This window comes from Salvelinus alpinus, chromosome 5 (genome assembly GCF_045679555.1).
Source record: "Salvelinus alpinus chromosome 5, SLU_Salpinus.1, whole genome shotgun sequence".
NCBI classification, from domain to species: Eukaryota; Metazoa; Chordata; class Actinopteri; order Salmoniformes; family Salmonidae; genus Salvelinus; species Salvelinus alpinus.
Window position 1 is genome coordinate 56,405,428 of NC_092090.1, and position 27,056 is coordinate 56,432,483.

At 40.4% G+C, this 27,056-nt stretch overlaps 1 protein-coding gene across 1 annotated transcript in view; it reads right to left on the bottom strand.

The window, feature by feature from the left end:
- Positions 1–27,056, bottom strand: part of msh3 (mutS homolog 3 (E. coli)) — a 119,090-nt gene that overhangs the window by 76,668 nt on the left and 15,366 nt on the right. Inside the window, exons 9-13 of the mRNA XM_071402374.1 lie at positions 7,818–7,927; positions 7,405–7,519; positions 7,212–7,296; positions 3,089–3,198; positions 1,738–1,870 (exon numbers count right to left, since the gene is read on the bottom strand). Of these exons, the coding sequence (XP_071258475.1) occupies positions 1,738–1,870; positions 3,089–3,198; positions 7,212–7,296; positions 7,405–7,519; positions 7,818–7,927 (553 nt within the window). The remainder of the gene's footprint in view (positions 1–1,737; positions 1,871–3,088; positions 3,199–7,211; positions 7,297–7,404; positions 7,520–7,817; positions 7,928–27,056) is intronic.

Genomic DNA, 27,056 nt, shown 5'->3' on the forward strand with positions numbered 1-27,056 from the left:
ATTACTTTAGTGCCTTGTTGCAAACAGGATGCATGTTTTGGCATATTTATTTTCTGTACGGGCTTCCTTCTTGTCACTCTGTCAATTAGGTTAGTATTGTGGAGAAACTACAATGTTGTTGATCCTTCCTCAGTTCCCTCTTATTACAGCCATTCAACTCTGTAACTGTTTTAAAGTCACCATTGGCCTCATTGTGAAATCCTTTGAGCGGTTTCCTTCCTCTCTGGCAACTGAGTTAGGAATTACTGTATCTTTTGTAGTGACCGGGTGTATTGATACACCACCCAAAGTCGAATTAATAACTTAAACATGCTCATAGTGATATTCTATGTCTGCTTTCTGTATTTTTACCCATTTACCAATAGGTGCCCTTCTTTTGCAAAGCATTGGAAAACCGCTCTGGTCTTTGTGTGTTTGAAATTCATTGCTTGACTGATAATTGTGTGTGTGGGGTACAGACATCAGGTAGTCATTCAAAAATCATGTTAAACACTACTATTGGACACATGGAACTTATGTGACTTGTTAAGCACATTTTTATTCCTGAACGTATTTAGGCTTGCCATAACAAAGAGGTTGAATACTTGACTCATTTTTTACTAATTGTATTATTCCACTTTGACATTATGGGGTATTGTGTGTAGTAGGCTAGTCACAAAAAAATATAAATGTAATCCATTTTAAATTCAGGTTGTAACAACAAAATGTGGAAAAAGTCAAGGGGCGGAAATACTTTCTGAAGGCACTATGTTATAAAAATATACTATTGTTTATCATTATAGATACTACAGTTTTATTGATTCAGTGACCTGTATGTCAGTGGTATATTACTGTTATTGGAGGGATGTGGCGTTATAGATAATATTGACTTCATATTGTAATTAAAACAGGTCAGAGAGTTAATGAGTGTCACAGTTTTAATGGTTCTCTGGCTTTGGGTCGTGTGACATGGATTTTACGGTCGAGCGCACACGAAGGCTTGCTACCATAACCATTTCATTTCCTCTCTCCATTATGAAAATAGAGAAGCAGACCATTACACAACTCATCCATCTAAAGACCGCAAAATATGACAATTAATGTGTAAGTGTGTGTGTAGGGAGGGTGGAATAGTTTAGAAAAAACTTCTAACCAATCACTGTGAGGATGAAACTTTCAGCAGATTTTGAGGCAACAGTGCAAGCTGAGAAAATGATACTGTGGACAAGAGCTAGGTTCAGCATCAAATAAGCACATGCACACACTGATGAAAGCTCTTTGTCCTGACATTTGAGTGAAGCTTGTGGAAGAAAGGAGACAATGTCATACTGGGAGGGTGGGAGATATGACAGTGAGGCAGAAAGGAAGAGGTGAAGCGAGAGGATTTGCTTCGCTCACAATCTGTCCGGGTGTGATAAGCCCTTTCTTGTATGGAGGTCTATGAGAGAATATTGAATTACGTGAGGCTTGTTTGATCGAATATAAGTTTCGTAATGTTTAGGCTTTTACAAATGTACTGATATAAGTGGTTGCACGTGGCATTCCAGCAACATTGAAATAAACAACTTACTTGTGCTTGTTGTTCACCCGCGTATCTTCCCTATCATTGGCTAGAATGGTCCTACCTGATTTCGCCTGCCTTCAATCATCGATGACATGGATTTCCATTGTTAGAGTGGTCACCCGTTTAATCTTTGAGTGAGGCCACTGCTTCTAGACCGTGTGTGCGTATTTGATTTGTGAGTGTTGTTTGTGTACCTTCTTGTGGTAGATGCTGCACACTCCTCTCTCCAGGTCTGGCAGTCGGAAGAGCAGGGCTCTAACAGAGGGTAGGGTGACGGAATCAGACTCCAGGATCTCACATACAGCACCTTGTCTCTCACATATAGACCTGTGGGGTGAACAAGAGCCTCCAGGGTTGACATTCTGTATACAGAAGCACAAGTGCTATTTTCAGTTTCCTCCCCAGCAACACAATGTGCATTAGGCATTAGAATGGGACTGCAGAGTGCAGAGAGACATGTGCATGTGTGCAGGCATGTGTGTGTAATCTGGGTTTTATTCATGTTAGCGTGAAGCAGGGTTCTATCATAACCTATCTGATGGTAGAATCGAAGGTTTATAATCCTGACAGCAGATCTGAGCGAGTAAGAGAGATTACAGTCTCAGCCCAACCCCAAATCCATCCCTATCCCTCAGACACTCAGTGCAGATCTGAAAGGATTGCATAGGTCCGTGTGTGTACTTGCTCCAGGGTAAAGTTTCCCCTAGGTACATATGCCTAGGTTCAGCTTCCCCTCCCCTAAATCCTTAACCATTAATGGGGGAAATGCAAAACTGACACAAGATCAGGGTCTCGTGGCAACTTCACCGTACTCTGTTGCTGAAGCCCAAAACAGTCCCTTTCCTTTCCATTCACCCCTCCATTTGCGAATTCACTCACGCCTCCACCATATGCACAGGTGATGTAAATCTGAGGGATTTAAAATGATCATGGGTTTAGGGGCAACTTCGACTGAGCCAGCAATGCCGCCAGCTCAAGAGCAAAGTGCTATCCCAACATGCACCGCGATATGTTTGGTGTTAACAATTTCATACAAAATAATGGAGAGGTGAGCCTAATTATATGCGAAATGCATTTGTTTGTGTCTGATTTCTAGGCTTGACACATGTAACAAATGAAATACCTCACAAATGAAATGTTTAACTGTTACGGAGGTTTATATCTTGTAAAATGACAGGGGAAATCTGTTCATTTTAATTTAATTCTCGTTTTATTATTTAACGTGGAACATAAATTGCATCATTCAAGTACCAAGTGTGTCCCGAAATTGATGGGTTAATTTGATCCCACAGGAGGTTGGTGGCACCTTAATTGCGGAGGACAGGCTCATGGTATGGCTGGAGTGGAATGGTATCAAATACATCAAACACATGGTTTCTATGTTTGATGCCACTCCGTTCCAGCCATTATTATGAGCCGTTGTTTGATCCACTCATCACTCTTGAAGTCACCCTCAGAGTTTCGTCAGCAACAGATGACCACGGAGGGCCCTCCAAGCGAGTTAGTAGGGGCAAAGGACTGGTTTGGGATTCAGTGTGTACTTACTGTGCGTCTTTGAGGGGCTGGCTTACCCACTTCCTCATCAGTCTTCTACCAAATGAGGTGTGGGTGTGGTCTAACACCCACAACAAACTGCCCTTCGTACCTCCATCTGTCTGTAACGCACGCACACAAACCTTTCTGTGAAAAAGAGTACTGCACTTGGCCTAGTAATATCGTACCGTTCCAATGCTCCACAATAACAATTGCCCAAACTGAATTTAGGCCACAAAATAGCACCAAACAGGACATTTTAGGCCACGAACCCATGGTCTGACCTGAGTGCCATTATATAAGATAAAGTTACATATGAAATACGGCCTTGTTGTATACAAGTAAACTGGAGGAAAAGTACAGTGGTTCGTTATGTAAAAGTTGCAGCGTACCGCAGCACAGCTTGCATGGTGCCGCAGAATTCTAATGGCACATTATTTAAGTGTCAGCCATTGTAACCATTAAAGCTAGTTAGTGCTAGTTTGACCACCAGAGGGCATATTTGAGAAGCATTTGATAGCCTTCAATAGTGGCTGTACAAGAGCATTTAAAACCTTTTTTGTAAGAACATAGTATATGGGACTGATTTTATGAAATTTTGCTTAATTAATTTGATTAATATTATGGTGTTTCTATTCCAAGAAAAACAAAAAACCCTCAGGGTTTCCGTTAGGATGGAACGGAAAATATGGAGCTGTACAACGTGACGGTCGGGAGTAGGCTACAGTACTAAGAGCATAAGATGTCCACACCCTAATTGTATAATTCTAGTCGAACCAATACACAAACAGAGATTCAGTGAAAATAAAACTCTCATTGATTTACCAAGACCAGACCCCATGCTTGTCTCAGAGCAGCGCGAAACGGTGCTAAAATAGTGACCACAGCGGGTAGGCTATTCCATCAAATGCTATTGCTTCTAACTTCAATATGCTTTTTAAATAAGACCTACACCACTTTTAACAACACATTACTCAACACTAGTGAGACTCATTAGGCCTACAGTAGGCCTACAGTATATCAAAAATATTTTGATATTCAGATTACAATAATTTTTTACGAAATAACCTACAAAATATCATTATATATTATCAAGTTGATGGCACAGTCATATAGCCCGGCACCTACATAGAGCTGAGTGACTCACTCATTCAGGCTTTGGATCAAAATAAATAAGTAGCAACATTCTTTCTCATAGTCTTTAAAAAATTAAAGTTTTGGTTATCCTGACCTGAACCTGCATCTGTAGGAATGCATTTTGCACTGCGATGCAGTGTCTTAACTTCTTGCAACTATAGGGGGTGCTGTTCCGCATTAGCATTTTTTGGTCTCCAAATTAAACTGCCTCGTGCTCAATTCTTGATCGTACAATATGCATATTATTGTTATTATTGGATAGAAAACACTTTCTAGTTTCTATAGCCGTTGGAATACAGCACTTTTCCTGACAGGGAGTCAGATTTCAGAAATTCTGACCCCTGATCTGGGGTCGGTTTTAAGGTGCCTGTAGATGCTATGGAGAAACCGACACTGCCTACGTCTTCCTCTGGGTGTCAGTACGTCATCACGCTTTGAATGGATTCGATTGCGCAATCAGAGCCACTATAAAACACGAAAACGTGGAAATACCGACCTCTTCCTGCATGCGTCTTGCGCAAGATGGACATCAGACCTGCCTCCTTCCAAATGGTTGTTTAGCCAGTGATATTTCTCCGGTCATGTTTTTAGTCGTTATAGTTGTTAAAAACATCATAATGTAGTTAATTTGAACCGTTTTATAGCAATTTATATCCGTTTAGTGCGATTTTGAGGAATCTCTTTGTCGTGCACTCTGAAACTTTGGGCACGTTTCGGGGTCCCGTTCGATCGTTAGTGGACATTTCGAAGGACAGAGGACATCTATCGATCAAAAGAAGATTAGACCCAAGAAAGGATACATTGCCCAAGAATCTGATGGAAAATCACCTCATAGTAAGAAATATTTAATATGATAAATCGTTGTTCTGTCGAAATATTTTAAACGCATATTACGCCATTTTGTTTGTTATAGCTTCTCTTGGCGAACGCTGTATAAGAAAGTAAGGATAATTTTAGAAATGTAAATCAGCGATTGCATTAAGAACTAATTTGTCTTTCGATTCCTGTCAACCCTGTATTTTTTAGTCAAGTATATGATTAGCTTTCGATTAAACTAGATCACTCTGAAAGATGACGTCCGACATTTTGAGGCTTGATTTCCTACTATTTTCATTGTGTAACCACGGTTTTGTATGGCTAAATATGCACATTTTCGAACAAACTGTATATGTATGTTGTAAAATGATGTTACAGGAGTGTCATCGGAAGAATTCTGAGAAGGTTAGTGAAAAAATTAATATATTTTGGCGATGATTACGTTATAGCTCTCTTTGGCTTGAATCGATGCTCTGGTAACGTTTGCACATGTGGTATGCTAACTTATCGATTTATTGTGTTTTCGCTGTAAAACGCTTAGAAAATCTGAAATATTGTCTGGAATCACAAGATCTGGGTCTTTCCATTGCTATGCTTTGTCTATTCTTATGAAATGATTTATGATGAGTAAATTGGTCATACACGTTGCTCTCTATAGTAATTCTAGTCGAGTTGTGATGGTCGGTGCAATTGTAAACTGTGATTTCTACCTGAAATATGCACTTTTTTCTAACAAAACCTATCCTATACCATAAATATGTTATCAGACTGTCATCTGATGAGGTTTTTTATTGGTTATTGGCTATCAATATCTTAGTTTAGCCGAATTGGTGATAGCTACTGGTGGAGAGAAAAAATGGTGGACAAAGAAATTGTGTATTTTGCTAACGTGTTTAGCTAATAGATTTACATATTGTGTCTTCCCTGTAAAACATTTTAAAAAATCTGAAATGGTGGCTTTATTCACAAGATCTGTATCTTTCATCTGGTGTCTTGGACTTGTGATTTAATGATATTTAGATGCTACTATCTACTTGTGAAGCTATGCTAGCTATGCTAATCAGTGTGTGGGGGGGGTGGGGGGTGATCCCGGACCCGGGGTAGAGGCTCGTGAAAGGTTAAACTGCTGCGCCAATCGAGAGGGCTATTGTAATACTGTACATGGTGTCCAGGTCAGGATAACCAAAACATTTCTTTATTAAAGACAGAAACTTCTGAGACACAGTATTAATTATGAACACCCGGAGGTTCATAAGTGGACACAGAATACCAACTGGGATGGATCCCGAGGAAAATGTGGCTTACCAGTGAACCTACGGGTGTTCATAATTAATACTGTGTCTCAGAAGTTTCTGTCTGTAATAAAGTTGCAGTTACACATCCTTGGAATAGCAGAACAGCATAACGGTCCGGACGGCCCTTGCTGTGCCTGGTGAGCAGTTAAAAAGGGGCTTTTATATCATTCTAAATTAATAATAAAATTAATTGTTTTGTTTAAAAAAATAACAATATTTTGGAGAGGATTTCGTTTTCAAATAACGTAAAATGAGCGAGAAAAAGGCAGAGAAAAAGGCCATTCTTGAACATGGGGTGAGACATTGTTACTAATTTGTAAATAAAGCCAGTTTGTCATTTAGAATTATTTATTTCTGTTTTTAGAGGGAGAGAAACCAAAAATCTACAGTCATCTCATGGGTCTCCCAGTTGAGGCCGATACCAGTATTGAACCAGCATCTGTAGCAACACAGCTTGCACTGCGATGTAGTGTCTTAGACCGCTGCGCCACTCAGGCGCTGTACAACGTGACCGGTCGGGAGTAGGCTACAGTACTACAGTAAGAGCAAAATAATCCTAACATTTCCACACCCTAACTGTAGTCTGTACTCTTAGAATAAAAACCTTAGTGGAACAACAGTTTTAGTAAGTAATACTTAAGTCGTGCACAAGTTGTGCACAATTATATATCTATCTATAATTATTTATGTTTATGTCACCCACTCATTGTCAGTTAGAGACGCAGTAGGACCCAAAAGTATAATCAGTGCTCCAACTCCCCCTTGTGCTGGTCTGGAGCAATGAAGTAGTGACACAGGGTACCGTACGAAACCACAAATTACCTCTAAGTCCCGCAGCATAATCGCAAAACTTTTAGTGGAGCAACCACTCATTCACTAACACGTACCTGGTTGGTAAGTATCTCCAGGTTTCTGAGAGTGGGAGCACTGAGGACCATACCGTCTGACTCACAGGAGAGGTGCCTGAACGAACTTAAGGTCACACACACACAGAGAATTACCACATACAATATTACAAGAGTCACAGGGAGTCAGTCTGTGGCAACCACAAGGGCGGTGTGTGTGTATGTGTGTGAGTACCTGTGGTGCAGTAGTACTCTCTGCAGGTTAAACTCTGTGAGGTAGTGGATGAGAGGACCCAGACAGCAGACCACAGGGCTTTCCAAAGAGGCTATACTGGAGAGAGGTCTGGAACCTGGGGATGGTCACACAAACACCCACACACAGCCATGAGTCACAACCTCGTGCCTCATTTTGTTAGAGAATACTTTTTTTGTTGATCGTCCGCCAGCGTCCCCAAAATACACACACATCTACAGTACACGCTGTCCCAACAGAAAATATGTTTCACTTAAAGGACAGATGGAGGCACGGACCTGTAATTCATGACATGAAGCCTCTATTTGCTCCCTCTCTCTCTCTCTCTCTCATTGTCTCTTTCTCTCGCACACTGACAGACACAGACTGAGACACATTCAGACTCACAGACACACCTGACTCCTGTGTGTGACAGTAGAACTCAGTGGCAGTGCTCATTGCAGAGGCAAAGTCAAACTGAGCACTGTCCCTCTTCTCTATACGTACACCATCACCAGCCTGCACACTGCAGAAAGAGAGAGGCAAATAGAGAGGGAGGGGAGAGAGGGAGAAGGCAGGGAGAGAAGAGTGACAGAAGGAGGGAATAGGAGGTAGAGAGAGGTTATTACACCAGCTCCTATAAGAATCAACCTGTTAGTCAGAACAGCTCAGGCACAAAAATCTAAGATCAAGTAAAATATTTAAGAAAAATATTAAAAAATATACAGTACCAGTCAAAAGTTTGGACACACCTACTCATGCCAGGGTTTTTATTTATTTGTACTATTTTCTACATTGTAGAGTAATAGTGAAGACATCAAACTATGAAATAACACATATTGAATCATGTTGTAACCAAAAAAGTGTTAAACAAATCAAAATATATTTTATATTTGAGATTCTTCAAATAGCCACCCTTTGCCTTGATGACAGCTTTGCACACTCTTAGCATTCTCTAAACTAGCTTCATGAGGTAGTCACCTGGAATGCATTAATAGGTGTGCCATGTTAAAAGTAAATTGTGAAATTTCTTTCCTTAATGCATTTGGGCCAATCAGTTATGTTGTGACAAGGTAGGGGTGGTATACATAAGATAGCCCTATTTGGTAAACACCAAGTCCATATAATGGCTAGAACAGCTCAAATAAGCATAGTGAAACAATAGTACATCATTACTTTAAGACATGAAGGTCAGTCAATCTGGAAAATTTCAAGAACTTTGAAAGTTTCTTCAAGTGCAGTCACAAAAATCATCAAGCGCTATGATTAAACTGGCTCTCATGAGAACCGCCGCAGGAAAGGAAGACCCAGAGTTACCTCTGCTGCAGAGAAATTGCAGCCCAAATAAATCCTTCACAGAGTTCGAGTAACAGACACATCTCAACATCAACTGTTCAGAAGAGACTGCGTGAATCCGGCCTTCATGGTCGAATTGCTGCAAAGAAACCACTATAAAAGGAAACCAATAAGAAGAGATTTGCTTGGGCCAAGAAACACGAGCAATAGATATTAGACCGGTGGAAATCTGTCCTTTGGTCTGATGAAGCCAAATTAGATTTTTTCTTCCAACCGCCGTGTCTTTGTGTGACACAGAGTAGGTGAACGGATGATCTCTGCATGTGTAGTTCCCACCGTGAAGCATGGAGGAGGTGGTGTGATGGTGTGGGGATACTATGCTGGTGACTCTGTCAGTGATTTATTTCAAATTGAAGGCACACTTAACCAGCTTGGATATCACAGCATTCTGCAGCGTTTGCGCTTAGCGGGACTATCATTTGTTTTTCAACAGGACAATGATCCAACACACCTTCAGGCTGTGTAAGGGCTATTTGACGAAGAAGGAAAGTGATGGCGTGCTGCATCAGATGACCTGGCCTCCACAATCGCCCGACCTCACCCCAATTGAGATGGTTTGGGATGAGTTGGACCGCAGAGTGAAGGAAAAGCAGCCAACAAGTGCTCAGCATACACTACCGTTCAAAAGTTTGGGGTCTCTTAGAAATGTCCTTGTTTTTGAAAGAAAATCAATTTTTTTGGTCCATTAAAATAACATAAATTTGATCAGAAATTAAGTGTAGACATTGTTAATGTTGTAAATGACTATTGGAGCTGGAAACGGCAGATTTTTTATGGAATATCTACATAGGCATACAGAGGCCCATTATCAGCAACCATCACTCCTGTGTTCCAATGGCACGTTGTGTTAGCTAATCCAAGTTTATCGTTTTAAAAGGCTAATTGACCATTTGAAAAGCCTTTTGCAATTATGTTAGCACAGCTGAAAACTGGTTCTGATTAAAGAAGCAATAAAACTGGCCTTCTTTAGATTAGTTGAGTATCTGGTGCATCAGTATTTGTGGGTTCGATTACAGGCTCTAAATGTCCAGAAACAAAGACCTTTCTTCTGAAACTCGTCAGTCTATTCTTGTTCTGAGAAATGAAGGCATAGGAGAGCAACAGTGGAAGAGATCATTTCCGGTCAGAACTTGCAGACTTGTTTACTTGCTGCTGTGCGTTTTGTTGCTAACCTTACTTTGCTACCTGACAACTTTACGGTTTTTACTTTTTAATTACTGTTTATATTTTTTGTTTTTCCCTCACTCAACATTTTTTCATTCAACTTTTTCACTCCGGACGCTTTACCTGGACATGGTTCGTCAAGACCTCCAACAGCCGAAGCTAAGTAGTAACATTAACATGATGCCTTTTAATTGCAGTCGCTGTACTCATAACATACAGGAGAACGATCGCCTTACGGCGAGTATAGCTCGCCGTGCTGCAAGCCCAGCTTCAGACGCAATCGTTAGGCAAGGGTAATTTCAGTGTAGGAAAGGATGAAACAGCGTCTGTGCCACCAGTAAGTACAGATAGTAGTATAAATCCCCTCGCACGGTCCCAGCAGCCGGACAACTTTCTCATGGCTCTGAAATTTTTTAAACCCTAGTCATTGTCGACTCCATTACCCGCAGTATTAGACTTAAAACGAATCATCCAGCGATCATACACTGTTTACCAGGGGGCAGGGCTACCGACGTTAAGGCTAATCTGAATATGGTGCTGGCTAAAGCTAAAACTGGCAAGTATAGAGAGTATAGGGATATTGTTATCCACGTCGGCACCAACGATGTTAGGATGAAACAGTCAGAGGTCACCAAGCGCAACATAGCTTCAGCGTGTAAATCAGCTAGAAAGATGTGTCGGCATCGAGTAATTGTCTCTGGCCCCTACCAGTTAGGGGGAGTGATGAGCTCTACAGCAGAGTCTCACAACTCAATCGCTGGTTGAAAACTGTTTACTGCCCCTCCCAAAAGATAGAATTAGCCTCGACCTAGGTTGGGCAAAACTAAACATGGCGGTGTTCGCCTTAGCAATCTCTATAGAAAAAAGTCCTCCTCCATTCCTGCCATTATTGAAAGAGATCGTGATACCTCACATCTCAAAATAGGGCTACTTAATGTTAGATCCCTCACTTCCAAGGCAGTTATAGTCAATTAACTAATCACTGATCATAATCTCGCCTGATGAATTTACCGTGTTAAATGAGGCCTCACCTCCTGGTTACACTAGTGACCATATCCCCCGCGCATCCCGCAAAGGCGGAGGTTTTGCTAACATTTACGATTGCAAATTTCAATTTACAAAAAAAACAACGATGTTTTCGTCTTTTGAGCTTCTAGTCATGAAATCTATGCAGCCTACTCAATCACTTTTTATAGCTACTGTTTACAGGCCTCCTGGGCCATATACAGCATTCCTCACTGACTTCCCTGAATTCCTATCGGACCTTGTAGTCATAGCAGATAATATTCACATTTTTGGTGACTTTAATATTCACATGGAAAAGTACACAGACCCACTCCAAAAGGCTTTTGGAGCCATCATCGACTCAGTGGGTTTTGTCCAACATGTCTCCGGACCTACTCACTGCCACAGTTATACTCTAGACCTAGTTTTGTCCCATGGAATAAATGTTGTGGATCTTAATGTTTTTCCTCATAATCCTGGACTATCAGACCACCATTTTATTACTTTTGCAATCGCAACAAATAATCTGCTCAGACCCCAACCAAGGAGCATCAAAAGTCGTGCTATAAATTCTCAGACAACTCAAAGATTCCTTGATGCCCTTCCAGACTCCCTCTGCCTACCCAAGGACGTCAGAGGACAAAAATCAGTTAACTTCTTGGCGCTAGGAGGCAGAATTTTTATGTTTGGAAAAATAACGTTCCCAATGTAAACGGCCTATTTCTCAGGCCTAGATGCTAAAAGATGCATATAATTGACAGATTAGGATAGAAAAAGTTTCCAAAACTGTCAAAAATATTGTCTGTGAGTATAACAGAACTGATTTTGCAGGCGAAAACCTGAGGAAATCCAACCCGGAAGTGCCTCTTATTTTGAAAAATCCCTGTTCCATTGCCTGCCTATCCTCCATTTAAAGGGATATCAACCAGATTCCTTTTCCAATGGCTTCCACAGGTTGTGAACAGGCTTTAGACATACTTTCAAGCTTTTATTCTGAAAAATGAGCGAGATTTATCAAATCGCTTCAGTGGATAGCCAGATGTCCTTTGATTAGTTCTTGCGCACGAAAGTGGTAGCTCAACATTTTCTTTCTCTATTGTATTGAATAGTTTACCGTCCGGTTGAAATATTATCGATTATTTATGTTAAAAACAACCTGAGGATTGATTATAAAAATGTTTGACATGTTTCTACGAACTTTACGGATACTATTTGGAATTTTCGTCTGCCCTTCATGACCTGCCTGAGCCTGTGGATTTCTGAACATAACGCGCCAAACAAATTGAGTTTTTTTTATATAAAAATAATCTTTATCGAACAAAAGGAACATTTATTGTGTAACTGGGAGTCTCGTGAGTGCAAACATCCGAAGATCATCAAAGGTAAGCGATTCATTTTATTGGTTTTCTGACTTTCGTGACCAATCTACATTGCTGCTAGGTGTTTGTAATGTTTTGTCTAGTGATCGATAAACTCACACAAACGCTTGGATTGCTTTCGCTGTAAAGCATATTTTCAACTGACACGACAGGTGGATTAACAACAAGCTACGCTGTGTTTTGCTACATTGCACTTGTGATTTCATGAAATTAAATATTTTTTATATATTTTTTTGTATTTGGCGCTCTGCAATTCAGCGGTTGTTGATGAAAATGATCCCGCTAAAGGGATCCGTGCGCCAAAAGGTAACCACCTAACTGAGTAACTCAAATTAACCTTGTGCAATACCCTAGATGCAGTTGCACCCCTAAAAACGAAAAAAAATTGTCCTAAGAAACTAGCTCCATGGTATACAGAAAATACCCGAGCTCTGAAGCAAGCTTTCAGAAAATGGCGCCACACCAAACTGGAAGTCTTCCGACTAGCTTGGAACGATAGTACCGTGCAGTATCAAAGAGCCCTCACTGCTGCTCGATCATCCTATTTTTCCAACATAATTGAGGAAAATAAGAACAATCCGAAATTACTTTGTGATACTGTCACAAAGCTAACTAAAAAGCAGCATTCCCAAAGAGAGGATGGATTTCACTTCAGCAGTAATACATTTATGAACTTCTTTGAGGAAAAGATCATGATCATTAGAAATCAAATTATGGACTCCTCTTTAAACCTGCGTATTCCTCCAAAGCTCAGTTGTCCTGAGTCTGCACAACTCTGCCAGGACCTAGGATCAAGGGAGACACTCAAGTGTTTTAGTACTATATCTCTTGACACAATGATGAAAATAATCATGGCCTCTAAACCTTCAAGCTGCATACTGGACCCTATTCCAACTAAACTACTGAAAGAGCTGCTTCCTGTGCTTGGCCCTCCTATGTTGAACATAATAAACGTCTCTTTATCCACCGGATGTGTACCAAACTCACTAAAAGTGGCAGTAATAAAGCCTCTCTTGAAAAAGCCAAACCTTGACCCAGAAAATATAATAAACTATCGTCCTATATCGAATCTCCCATTCCTCTCAAAAATTGTTGAAAAAGCTGTTGCGCAACAACTCACTGCCCTCCTGAAGACAATGTATACGAAATGCTTCAGTCTGGTTTTAGACCCCATCATAGCACTGAGACTGCACTTGTGAAGGTGGTAAATTACCTTTTAATGGCGTCAGACCGAGGCTCTGCATCTGTCCTCGGGCTCCTAGACCTTAGTGCTGCTTTTGATACCATCGATCACCACATTCTTTTGGAGAGATTGGAAACCCAAATTGGTCTACACGGACAAGTTCTGGCCTGGTTTAGATCTTATCTGTCGGACAGATATCAGTTTGTCTCCGTGAATGGTTTGTCCTCTGACAAATCAACTGTAAATTTCGGTGTTCCTCAAGGTTCCGTTTTAGGACCACTATTGTTTTCACAATATATTTTACCTCTTGGGGATGTCATTCGAAAACATAATGTTAACTTTCACTGCTATGCGGATGACACACAGCTGTACATTTCAATGAAACACGGTGAAGCCCCAAAATTGCCCTCGCTGGAAGCCTGTGGATGGCTGCAAACTTTCTACTTTTAAACTCGGACAAAACAAAGATGCTTGTTCTAGGTCCCAAGAAACAAAGAGATCTTCTGTTGAATATGACAATTAATCTTGATGGTTGTACAGTCGTCTCAAATAAAACTGTGAAGGACCTCGGCGTTACTCTGGACCCTGATCTCTCTTTTGACAAACAAATCAAGATTGTTTCAAGGACAGCTTTTTTCCATCTGCATAACATTGCAAAGATCAGAAATGTTCTGTCCAAAATTGATGCAGAGAAATTAATCCATGCTTTTGTTACTTCTAGGTTAGACTACTGCAATGCTCTGCTTTCCGGCTACCCGGATAAAGCACTAAATAAACTTCAGTTAGTGCTAAATACGGCTGCTAGAATCCTGACTAGACCCCAAAAAATTTGATCATATTACTCCAGTGCTAGCCTCCCTACACTGGCTTCTTGTTAAGGCAAGGGCTGATTTCAAGGTTTTACTGCTAACCTACAAAGCATTACATGGGCTCGCTCCTACCTATCTTTCCGAATTGGTCCTGCCGTACATACCTACACGTACGCTACGGTCACAAGACGCAGGCCTCCTAATTGTCCCTAGAATTTCTAAGCAAACAGCTGGAGGCAGGGCTTTCTCCTATAGAGCTCCATTTTTATGGAATGGTCTGCATACCCATGTGAGAGACGCAGACTTGGTCTCAACCTTTAAGTCTTTATTGAAGACTCATCTCTTCAGTAGGTCCTATGATTGAGTGTAGTCTGGCCCAGGAGTGTGAAGGTGAACGGAAAGGCACTGGAGCAACGAACCGCCCTTGCTGTCTCTGCCTAGCCGGTTCTCCTCTCTCCACTGGGATTCTCTGCCTCTGTAGGGCCGAGTCAGTCACTGGCTTACTGGTGCTCTTCAATGCCGTCCCTAGGAGGGGTGCGTCACTTGAGTGGGTCGAGTCACTGACGTGGTCTTCCTGTCTGGGTTGGCGCCCCCCCTTGGGTTGTGCCGTGGCGGAGATCTTTGTGGGCTATATTCGGCCTTGTCTCAGGATGGTAAGTTGGTGGTTGAAGATATCCCTCTAGTGGTGTGGTGGCTGTGCTTTGGCAAAGTGGGTGGGGTTATATCCTGCCTGTTTGGCCCTGTCCGGGGGTATCGTCGGATGGGGCCAGAGTGTCTCCTGACCCCTCCTGTCTCAGCCTCCAGTATTTATGCTGCAGTAGTTTACATGTCGGGGGGGGGCTAGGGTCAGTCTGTTATATCTGGAGTATTTCTCCAGTGTCCTGTGTGAATTTAAGTACTCTCTCTCTCTCTATCTCTCTCAGCCCTAGGACCATCTGGCATGATGACTTCGTGCTGTCCCCAGTCCACCTGGCCGTGCTGCTGCTCCAGTTTCAACTGTTCTGCCTGCGGCTATGGAATCCTGACCTGTTCACCGGACGTGCTACCTGTCCCAGACCTGCTGTTTTCAACTCTCTAGAGACAGCAGGAGCGGTAGAGATACTCTCAATGATCGGCTATGAAAAGCCAACTGACATTTACTCCTGAGGTGCTGACCTGATGCACCCTCGACAACCACTGTGATTATTATTATTTGACCATGCTGGTCATTTATGAACGTATTGGCCGTTGTGTTATAATCTCCACCCGGCACAGCCAGAAGAGGACTGGCCACACCTCAAAGCCGGGTTCCTCTCTAGGATTCTTCCTAGGTTTTGGCCTTTCTAGGGAGTTTTTCCTAGCCACCGTGCTTCTACACCTGCATTGCTTGCTGTTTTAGGCTGGGTTTCTGTACAGCACTTTGAGGTATCAGCTGATGTAAGAAGGGCTATATAATTCAATTTGATTTGATTCCATGCGACAAAATGGCAAGAAAAAACAATGACATTTCTAAGTGACCCCAAACTTTTGAACGGTAGTGTAAGTGGGAACTCCTTCAAGACTGTTGGAAATGCATTCCAGGTGAGGCTGTTTGAGAGAATGCCAAGAGTGTGCAAAGCTGTCATCAAGGCAAAGGGTGGCTACTATGAAGAATCTGAAATCAAAAATATATTTTGACTTGTTTAACACTTTTTTGGTTACTACAGGATTCCATACGTGTTATTTTGTTTTTTTAATGTCTTCACTGTTATTCTACAATGTAGAAAATAGTAAAAATAAATTAAAACTCTTGAATGAGTAGGTGTGTCCAAACTTTTGACTGGTACCGTAGTTACGAAAAAAGTGAATACAAATATTTGAGAAAAATATCTAAGAAATATATTTAATAAAAAAGTAATTAAACTAGTAACATTGCTTGAAGATTGTCACATATGACGATCTGTTTACATTAAGCTTGCATTATGGGTAATTCCACGGAAACGGAATTGCGCCAAAAAAAAATGATTTCAAAGTTTAACAAAACATACAACTCTATGCACAAGGACTATATTTAACAATGCACACTGAACATGTACAAAAATCACATTTACTGGAAGAACTGTGCAGATGCAAAGTTTGGTAGCAGAATTTCTGTAAAATCTCCCTGTGTTTTGTGTGAACATGTTTTTCCAAAATTCTGTTAAATATCTGCTCCGAATTAAGATTAAAATATGTCTGCAGAAAGAATGGGGTGTCAGCTATGACATTACTTTCTTGAGTTAAAAAACAAACAAAAAAACGTTTGATTATTGAAATGGATTTACACCTGGTAAAATAATTGCGGTTACATAATTTCATCATGGCTCCCTGATCTGTACTACACAGAAAGGCATAATTATGGATATGTAAGTCATTCTCTTCATGGTGATGTATCCTAAATAGGTACACAAAGGTAGGAATATGCAATATCTTACTATGCATATTTGGGTATTATTCTATACACTGGCTATTATATTAATGAGCTCTGCCACCAAACACCAAATTTGGTTGGTCCGGACCAAATCTGAACCGATCATATATATCTTAGATTGGACATCAAAGTACAGCACAGTAGAGGTCAGTACAGTAGAGCTCAGTACAGTAGAGTATAGTTCAGTACATGATAGTGTAGTCAACTCTACAGTACTGTGCGGTACTGTGCGGAACTCTACTTCACTCTATTATACTCTACGGTACAGGACTGTACTGAACAATACTCTACTTTTCTTTACCCTACTGTATTATACTGTACTGAACTATAATCTACGTTTCTTTACTATACTCTACCGTGCTGTCCAAACTTGTGAAACAAACATCTAATGGGTTCAGATTTGGTCTTAACCAATCACGGACATCTACGCTGAGTGTACAAAACATTAGGAACACCTCTTTCTATGACAGATTGATCAGATGAATCCAGGTGAAAGCTATGACCCTTTATTGATGTCACTTGTTAAATCCACTTCAATCAGTGTAGATGATGGGGAGGAGACAGGTTAAAGAAGGACTTTTAAGCCTTGAGGCATGGATTGTGCATGTGTGCCATTCAGAGATGGAATGGGCAAGACAAACGCTTTTGAATGGGGTATGGTAGTAGGCGCTTGGCGCCCCATTTTGAGTGTGTCAAGAACTGCAACACTGCTGGGTTTTTCACGCTCAACGGTTTTCCGTGTGTATCAAGAATGGTCCACAACCCAAAGGACATTCAGCCAACTTGACACAACTGTGGGAAGCATTGGAGTCAACATGGGCCAGCATCGCTGTGGAACGCTTTCGACACCTTGTGGAGTCCATGCTCCGACAAATTCAGGCTGTTCTGAGGGAAAAAGGGAGTGTAACTCAATATTAGGAAGGTGTTCCTAATGTTTTGTACACTCAGTGTATGTTTGGGCCAAATTAAGGCCTGTCAAGACGTCTGTGGATGTTGAAATCAGGGCTGGTTCGGACCAATCGAAAAATGTATGTAAACTACTTTTCAACATCCATGGACGTCTGGTGTCGGTCAGTGGGTGAGGATGCTGGTTACAGTAAATGGAAAGAGATGGGGCTCATGAGTAGGTGTCAATAAGAGCCGGGAGCGGTGACATTAATTGGAGAGAGACAGAAGAAAGAGAAGAGAGCGAGGGGTTGACCACCAGATAACAGAAAGAAAAGTTATTAGCTGAACATAACAGTATGCCAGCGGAAGGGAGAACATTAGCAGGTGACCCAACTGTGGTTTGTGACTACTATGATTTGGCACTGTAGCCAATTCAATGGCTGAATTTACGTTAACGATTTTTCTGAAATTCTGTTACTGATTTGGTAACAGAATTTTTTGTTATAAAAAAATTAAAATGATATCTGTAAAAACACTATATCTAATTGATTGGTCTACCTTTACGTGTTACTTGTTTGAATTTTCATTATCCTCCCTCCACATGCTGTATTATAGAAATGTTAAAATATCTGAAAAGGATATGTTGATTTTTGGTAAGAAAAGAAATAACCTAAACTAAATATACAGTGCCTTCAGAAAGTATTTATACTCCTTGACTTATTCCACATTTTGTTGTGTTACAGCGTGAATTCCAAATAAACTCAGCAAAAAAAGAAACGTTGTTGAAGTTGATAGTGAGAGAACGTTTCTTTTCTTGCTGAGTTTAATTGGAATTCAGGCTGTAACGTTTATTTTCAGCAAACTTAACATGTGTAAATATTTGGATGAACATAAGATTCAACAACTGAGACATAAACTGAACAAGTTCCACAGACATGTGACTAACAAAAATGGAATAATGTGTCCCTGAACAAAGGGGGGGTCAAAATCAAAAGTCAGTATCTGGTGTGGCAACCAGCTGCATTAAGTACTGCAGTGCATCTCCTCCTCATGGACTGCACCAGATTTTCCAGTTCTTGCTGTGAGATGATACCCCACTCTTCCACCAAGGCATCTGCAAGTTCCCGGACATTTCTGGGGGGAATGGCCGTAGCCCTCACCCTCCCATCCAACAGGTCCCAGACGTGCTCAATGGGATCGAGATCCGGGCTCTTCGCTGGCCATGGCAGAACACTGACATGCCTGTCTTGAAAGAAATCACACACAGAACGAGCAGTATGGCTGGTGGCATTGTCATGCTGGAGGGTCATGTCAGGATGAGCCTGCAGGAAGGGTAACACGAGGGAGGAGGATGTCTTCCCGGTAATGCACAGTGTTGAGATTGCCTGCAATGACAACAAGCTCAGTCCGATGATGCTGTGACACACCGCCCCAGACTATGACGGACCCTCCACCTCGATCCCGCTCCAGAGTACAGTCCTCGGTGTAACACTCATTCCTTCGACGATAAACGCGAATCTGACCATCACCCCTGGTGAGACAAAACCGCAACTCGTCAGTGAAGAGCACTTTTTGCCAGTGCTGTCTGGTCCAGCTATGGTGGGTTTGTGCCCATAGGTGACTTTGTTGCCGGTGATGTCTGGTGAGGACCTGCCTTACAACAGGCCTACAAGCCCTCAGTCCAGCCTCTCTCAGCCTATTGCGGACAGTCTGAGCACCGATGGAGGGATTGTGCGTTCCTGGTGTAACTCGGGCAGTTGTTGTTGCCATCCTGTACCTGTCCCGCAAGTGGGATGTTCGGATGTACAGATCCTGTGCAGGTGTTGTTACACGTGGTCTGCCACTGCAAAAACGATCAGCTGTCTGTCCTGTCTCCCTGTAGCGCTGTCTTAGGCGTCTCACAGTACGAACATTGCAATTTATTGCCCTGACCACATCTGCAGTCCTCATGCCTCCTTGCAGCATGCCTAGGGAACGTTCACGCAGATGAGCAGGGACCCTGGGCATCTTTCTTTTGGTGTTTTTCAGAGTCAGTAGAAAGGCCTCTTTAATGTCCTAAGTTCTAATTGCCTACCGTCTGTAACCTGTTAGTGTCTTAACGACCGTTCCACAGGTGCATGTTCATTAATTGTTTATGGGTCATTGAACAAGCATGGGAAACAGTGTTTAAACCCTTTACAGTGAAGATCTGTGAAGTTATTTGGATGTTTACGAATTATCTTTGAAAGACAGGGTCCTGAAAAAGGGACGTTTCTTTTTTTGCTGAGTTTAGATTAAATATATACTTTTTCTCACCCATCTACACACAATACCCCATAATGATGAAGTGAAAACACATTTTTAGAAATGTTTACACATTTATTTAAAATTAAATACAGAAATATCTCATTTACATAACTTATTCACACCTGAGTCTATACAATGCAGAAGCACCTTTGGCAGCGATTACAGCTGTGAGTCTTTCTGGGTAAGACTAAGAGCTTTCCACACCTGGATTGTGCAACATTTGACGATTATTATTTTCTAAATTCTTACAGCTCTGTCAAAGTGGTTGTGGTTCAGTTCAAGACAACCATTTTTAGGTCTTGCCATAGATTTTCAAGTAGAATTAAGTCAAAACTGTAACTCGGCCACTCAGGAACCATCACTGTCTTCTTGATAAGAAACTCCAGTGTAGATTTGGCTTTGTGTCTTAGGTTATTGTCCTGCTGAAAGGTGAATTACTCTCCCAGTGTCTCCACAGTCTTTAATGATTACAAGCATACCTATAACATGATGCAGCCACCACTATGCTTGGAAATATGGAGGGGGAAAGGGAATCAGAGAGGTGCAGGGGGCTGCCTTAAATCGACATCCAGGTCTTCGGTGGTACTCAGTAATGTGTTGTATTGGATTTGCCCTAAACATAACACTTTGTATCCAGGACAAAAAGTGAATTGCTTCGCCACATTTTTTGCAATAAGGCACTAAAGTAATACTGCAAAGAGGATGCATGTTTTGGAATATTTTTATTCTGTACAGGCTTCCTTCTTTTCCCTCTGTCAATTAGGTTAGTATTGTGGAGTAACTACAATGTTATTGATCCATCCTCAGTTTTCTCCTATCACAGCCATTAAACTCTCTTAAAGTCACCATTAGCCTGAAGGTGAAATCCCTGAGTTGTTTCCTTCCTCTCCGGCACCTGAGTTAGGAAGGACGGCTGTATCTTTGTAGTGACTGGGTGTATTGACACACCATCCAAAGTGTAATTACTAACTTCACCATGCTCAAAGGGATATTCATTGTCTGCTTTTTTTATTTTACCCATCGACCAGTAGGTGCCCTTCTTTGCAAGGCATTGGAAAACCTCCCTGGTCTTTGTGGTTGAATCTGTGTTTGAAATTCACTGCTCGACTGAGGGACCTTACAGATAAGTGTGTGTGGGGTACAAAAATTAGGTCGTCATTCAAAAATCATGTCAAACACTATTATTGCACACAGAGTGAGTCCATGCAATTTATTATGTGACTTGTTAAGCAAATGTTTTACTCCTGACCTAATTTAGACTTGTCATAAAAGGGGTTGAACATGTATCGATTCAAGACATTTAAGCTTTTCATTTTTTATTAATTTGCAAAAACTTCAAAAAACATAATTCCACTGACATTATGGGGTATAGGCCAGTGACAACAAAATCGCAATTTTATAATTTTTTTATTCTGGCTGTAAGACAACAAAATGTGTAGGGAAAAAAACAAGGGATGTGAATACTTTCTGAAGGCACTGTAAGTGTTCACATTAGTTGTAAGTGTTGTACATCAAAACATTTGTGTTTTGATGTACTTCTAAAATCTTTGAATACTTTTTCTGGTAGATGTTTTCATCTTTTCAAAGCCTGCTTATTCCACATTTTTGAGATGGACACTTTTTGAGAAATGTATATATGCCTAGGGCTGTGGCGGTCATGAAATTGTGTCAGCCGGTGATTGTCAAGCAAATAACTGCCCGACTCACGGTAATTGACCGTTAAGTAGCATAAACACATTTAGCATCTCCTGGTTTCCACACACCTACAAGCCACTGATGCAGACCTTTGGAACATCTACATTTTAAAATGTCTAATAAATCCATTTAATATAGCCTACACCATCACAATAAATCCATTATTTATTTTGGACAGGTCTAAAGAAACATTATATGAAGAATGTAGTCTATTTCAGAAGAACAAAAAGTATACTCTGAGTTGATCTTATGTTAAGCCCTGATATGGCTAGAATTCCGGGCTACACTAGTTCATTTAAAGGCCAAGAGTTGCTTAGAATTCCGTGGCATTATTTTAAAAATGATTTTATAGTATGAAGAATACAATTGAACATAGCTTAATAAAAAAGTAAGTACTGTGCCGCCTTGTTCATAGATTTGTCTAAAGCTTTTGACACTGTAGACCATGCGATACATTTGGGTAAGCTGTCGTCAATAGGACTGGGATTGGATGCCTGTTGTTGGTTTCATGACTATGTAAAGGATAGAAGTCAGGCTGTTAGAGTTGACGGCATCCAGTCGGAGTCATTGGAGTTGGTTAAAGGGGTCCCACAAGGTTCTATACTTGGTCCATTACTGTTCACTCTCTACATAAACAATATCGGTGATGAGATAAGAAAGTGTCAAATTAATTTATATGCTGATGATACTGTCAGGTACTCTACCACTTCAACGGCTGACCAAGCATTATCACTATTGGAAACAGGTTTTAAGATATTACAAGGGTCTTTTATACAGCTGAAACTTGTTTTAAATGCAAAGAAAACACATTTTATGATTTTTAATACATTCAAAAAGTTGGTTGAAAATACACTTGCACTTACGAGCTTAGATGGCTCTCGAATTAATCAGGTCTCTGCATATAAATACTTAGGGATATGGTCGGATGATAAATTGTCTTTTAAAATGCATCTTGACAAACCTTGTAAACGGCTAAAAATCAAGCTATGCTTCCTCTATAGAAACAGGACACGTTTGTCCTCTACAAATAGAATATAAATTGTGCAAGCTACTTTTATGTCTGTTATAGACTATGGGGATATTATTTACATGCATGCTACGGCATCCACACTTAAAATCGCTGGATGCTACTTATCATTGCACACAAAGGTTTATTACGGGTGCTAGCTACAGAACTCTTATTTCAAAATGTAGGTTGGACTTCACTGTCTGTGAGACGAGAACAACATGCTCTCGTGTTTGTCTATAAAGCACTTCTGAATAAATGACCTTCTTATTTATCATCACTCATCGATATTAGAATTAGAATTCCTAAAACCAGGTCTCAAGCATGGATTACACTTGAGGCCCATGCGATTTCCACAGAGTTGGGTATGGCTGCCTTTTCCTGTTACGCTCCTTGCTTATGGAATTGCCTGCAGACTAAACTTAAACTTGAGACTCTTGTCCCCCTTGCCCATTTAAAATATTTATTGGAGGATTTTTATTTTTGTATTGCTCGTAACTGTTTTTTCGGGTAATGCAAGTTTTTGTGCTGTTAGGGGAATAAATTGTGTAAATGTAATCTGCTGCTGTATTTTTTTGTGTTATCTGTGATCGTTTTGTTTGTATTGTTTAGTTTCTTAATCATTGTACCTAAACTGTATGTGTAAACATGTATACGCAGGGCCCAGCTGTAAAAGAGACCTTGGTCTCAGTCTGTGTTCCTTGTTGAAATAAAGGTATAATAATAATAATAATAATAATAATAATAATAATAATAAAAAGGATATTTTCTCCAAACAATTTTAAAGGAAATGCACACATGAAGCTATTCTGTGTTGAGAGGTTAACAAAAAACTGGTCCTATATGCTTAATTTAGAGTTATTTATGCAACTATAGTTGTAATACAAATGTTGGGCTATATGTTTAGATTTTTTATACATTCTAAGGCTGCATGATGGGACACTAATGATGCACACACTTCATCAGTCTCGCAGTCTCTCGCATTACTCTCGACCTTCGCCTCTCCCGAGTCCTTACGGGAGTTGCAGCGATGAGACAAGACAGTAACTACTACTACCAATTGGATACCAATTCAATCTACTATCCCCATAGTACAGAATTTGACCTATTCTATTTGTCAACTTGTCCTTCTGTGCAATAAATAAATATGCCAAACTCTGGGACAGTTGTGCGATGAGATAGATCCCAAATTAATACAACCACTCGCATCAAAAAATATTTTCTAAGCAATGAGGCTGATCGTCTAGCTTAAAATGTTGATAAACTAACTATTAGGCTATCATCCCCAAACTTGAAACACACTCCAGTATGTATGCCAGTTAGGCTCTATACCTGTTCTAAAGCAGATTAATGTGCTTAATTTTAAGAAGTTATTTGTCCACTTTGTGATACAAACCTTATCAAAACATATAGGCCTATGGGCTAGGATACATAAGGTGTGCGACTATGATTAGAAAAAGTCACAGAAAAAGGTACGCGCTGTTTCTTGCGTTAATGCACAAGCTGGCATCATTCAGTATAATACATAATTCATGTGATAGGCTAATATTGCCACACATCAGACTATTCTTAATTGAATGTCTTTACATATATGTGTGAAATGAGTTTTGATTTAGAATGGACCATTATCATGTACCTGTCTCAGAACAGGGGCATGGGGGAAAAAAACGACATGTCATCTATGCACTTAAATAGCAAATACAGGGAAGCTTTTGCCATGGTTCATTTTCATGCCAGCCAGGTAGGCTATGTTCCTGTGTTAAAGTGACGTAATGTGCTTAATTTTAGGAAAGTTGATAAATACAATTTAGTAGGCCCAGCCTATAGAAAGCTGATGGGACCCTCTCTTAATAGAGGCCATCAATATGCTGTTTTCTCAAGCAATTGCATAGCCTACAGAAATGTTGTGCAACATGAGCTCATGGGCACTCATGAGGTGTTTGATTAGATTTTCAAATACATTTGCATTGATGTCAGAATGATTAGAGGGACAATAGAGTAGCAGGCAGTTAGCAAGTTTGGTACGCTACTAATGACCATCAGCAGCATCAGAGCTTGGAGAAGCCTAATTACCGTAACTAAGCGGTCACGTAGAATTTGACTGTCGTCATGACTTGTGACCACCGGTGTGGCGGTAATACGGTCACCATAGCAGCCCTATATAGGCCTTAATTTCTCAATAATATAGACTCTTAAGGGGTCTAACACAGTCTACGCAAACAGAGCCAACGGAAGATTCAGTATTTTTGGAGCAGACTGGTACTTCCGAGAACACAAACACCTGCATCTTTCATAGCGAGCTAGCGAGGGACTGGGAATGAGGGGAGGAGAACAGTATAGGCAGGTCGGCCACCAGACAGACCAAGTCAGAACTGTGCACTAGGCCTATCTATCGATAATCAAAAGCTGCATTTCGCAATAGAATGCTGTATCTGGCAATTTCTTGGCTTACAATGTCTCGCAATTTCAGTACAGCAGGGCCAATCATCAATGAATAGGCTAGGATATTCTACACACAACAGGCCAAAGACTGAACACCCACTCGCATCCGTAGCGAAGGGCAGGCGAGCCAGCGCGAGGGAGAGAGAGGAGGGGGCAGGCAGAAAGAATGTCTTAGTAATCTGTATTTCATAATGTATTTTTTTGCATGCCTCGCTAATTCACCAAAGTAGCCTAAAGCTCGCCTTTTCCTTTCTGGTTTTACTTAAATTACACAACTTTCCCCAGGCCTTTATAGGCTACCGTTTATAATATAATTATATTTTTTGTGATAACTGCACTGTGATTTTAAACATTATTTTTCAGTAAGGAATGTTGTTATGGATCCGAACATCATTTAAAAGTTAGTTCAAACCCCTAGTGTAGAGCCCTTTATCTTTCATTTGACATGCTCCTATGAACTTGACATGTTGGTGCTCATGGAAATTACCTTATTGCTTCATTATAACGTGTCAAAATGCTCTATAACAGCATCTATAAGTTTTAAGCAATATAACAAACATAACACTTCAAATAAACTATTATTTGTTTTACTGAAACTTCAATATCTATCAACATCATACAGTATCCATTTTTTGCTTGTGCCTGACAAGTATTTATTCCTATGAAATTCTCTCTCTCTCGCTCTCTCTCTCCTGTGATTTCAAGGACTCTGTGGCTTTGTCATCTCTTGCTGTTTCCAAGACAACCAAAGCAAACACGTGGCCGAGAGAGAGAGAGTTGGAGGATTCTCTTTAACAGCAACACACTCCACAAACACAGACAACCAATTGAACCATTGCAACGAAGAACCATATTTTAGTCTGTAGGATTCAATTGTTGAAAACACAGACAAAGCAACATGCCTCCAGCTGACTTCCATTCTAGCTAGAGATGGTTATAAAATACCAGCTAAAGACAGGCCCTTCAACACCATCAAACCCCTGGGTAAACCTGATGTACAACGGATCACTATGATCAATAGCCAATACACTCAGCCATTCCAAATAATCAATTTCACACACCAATGGTTCTGATCAACCTGTATGTAGAACATAGACCTTACCGTGAAATGGTTACAAGCCCTTAACCAACAACGCAGTTCAAGAAAGAGTTAAGAAATTTGTACTAAATAAACTAAAGTAAAACATTTAAAGTAACAATAACAAGGCTACAGTTGAAGTCAGAAGTTTACATACACCTTAGCCAAATACATTTAAACTCAGTTTTTCACAATTCCTGACATGTAATCCTAGTAAAAATTCCCTGTCTTAGGTCAGTTAGGATCAGCACTTTATTTTAAGAATGTGAAATGTCAGAATAATAGTAGAGAATTATTTATTTCAGCTTTTATTTCTTTCATCACATTCCCAGTGGGTCAGAAGTTTACATACACTCACTTAGTATTTGGTAGCATTTCCTTTAAATTGTTTAACTTGGGTCAAACGTTTCGAATAGCTTTCCACAAGCTTCCCACAATTAGTTGGGTGAACTTTGGCCAGACTGACGAGTTTCAGAAGAAAGTCTTTGTTTCTGGCCATTCGAACCCACAAATACTGATGCTCCAGATATTCAACTAGTCTAAAGAAGGACAGTTTTATTGCTTCTTTAATCAGGACAACAGTTTCCAGCTGTGCTAACATAATTGCAAAAGGGTTTTCTAATGATCAGTTAGCCTTTTAAAATGATAAACTTGGATTAGCTAACACAAAATGCCATCGGAACAAAATAAATGATTGCTGATAATGGGCCTCCACACCTATGTAGATATTCAAAAAAAAATAATAATAATAAAAAGTTGGAAATAGTAATTTACAACATTAACAATGTCTACACTATTTCTGATCAATTTGGTGTTATTTTAATGTACAAAAAATGCACTTTTCATTAAAAAACAAGGACATTTCTAAGTGATCTCAAACTTTTGAACGGTAGTGTAATTTTTTTTTTTTAAGCCCTGTCAAGTTCGTTTTGCTAT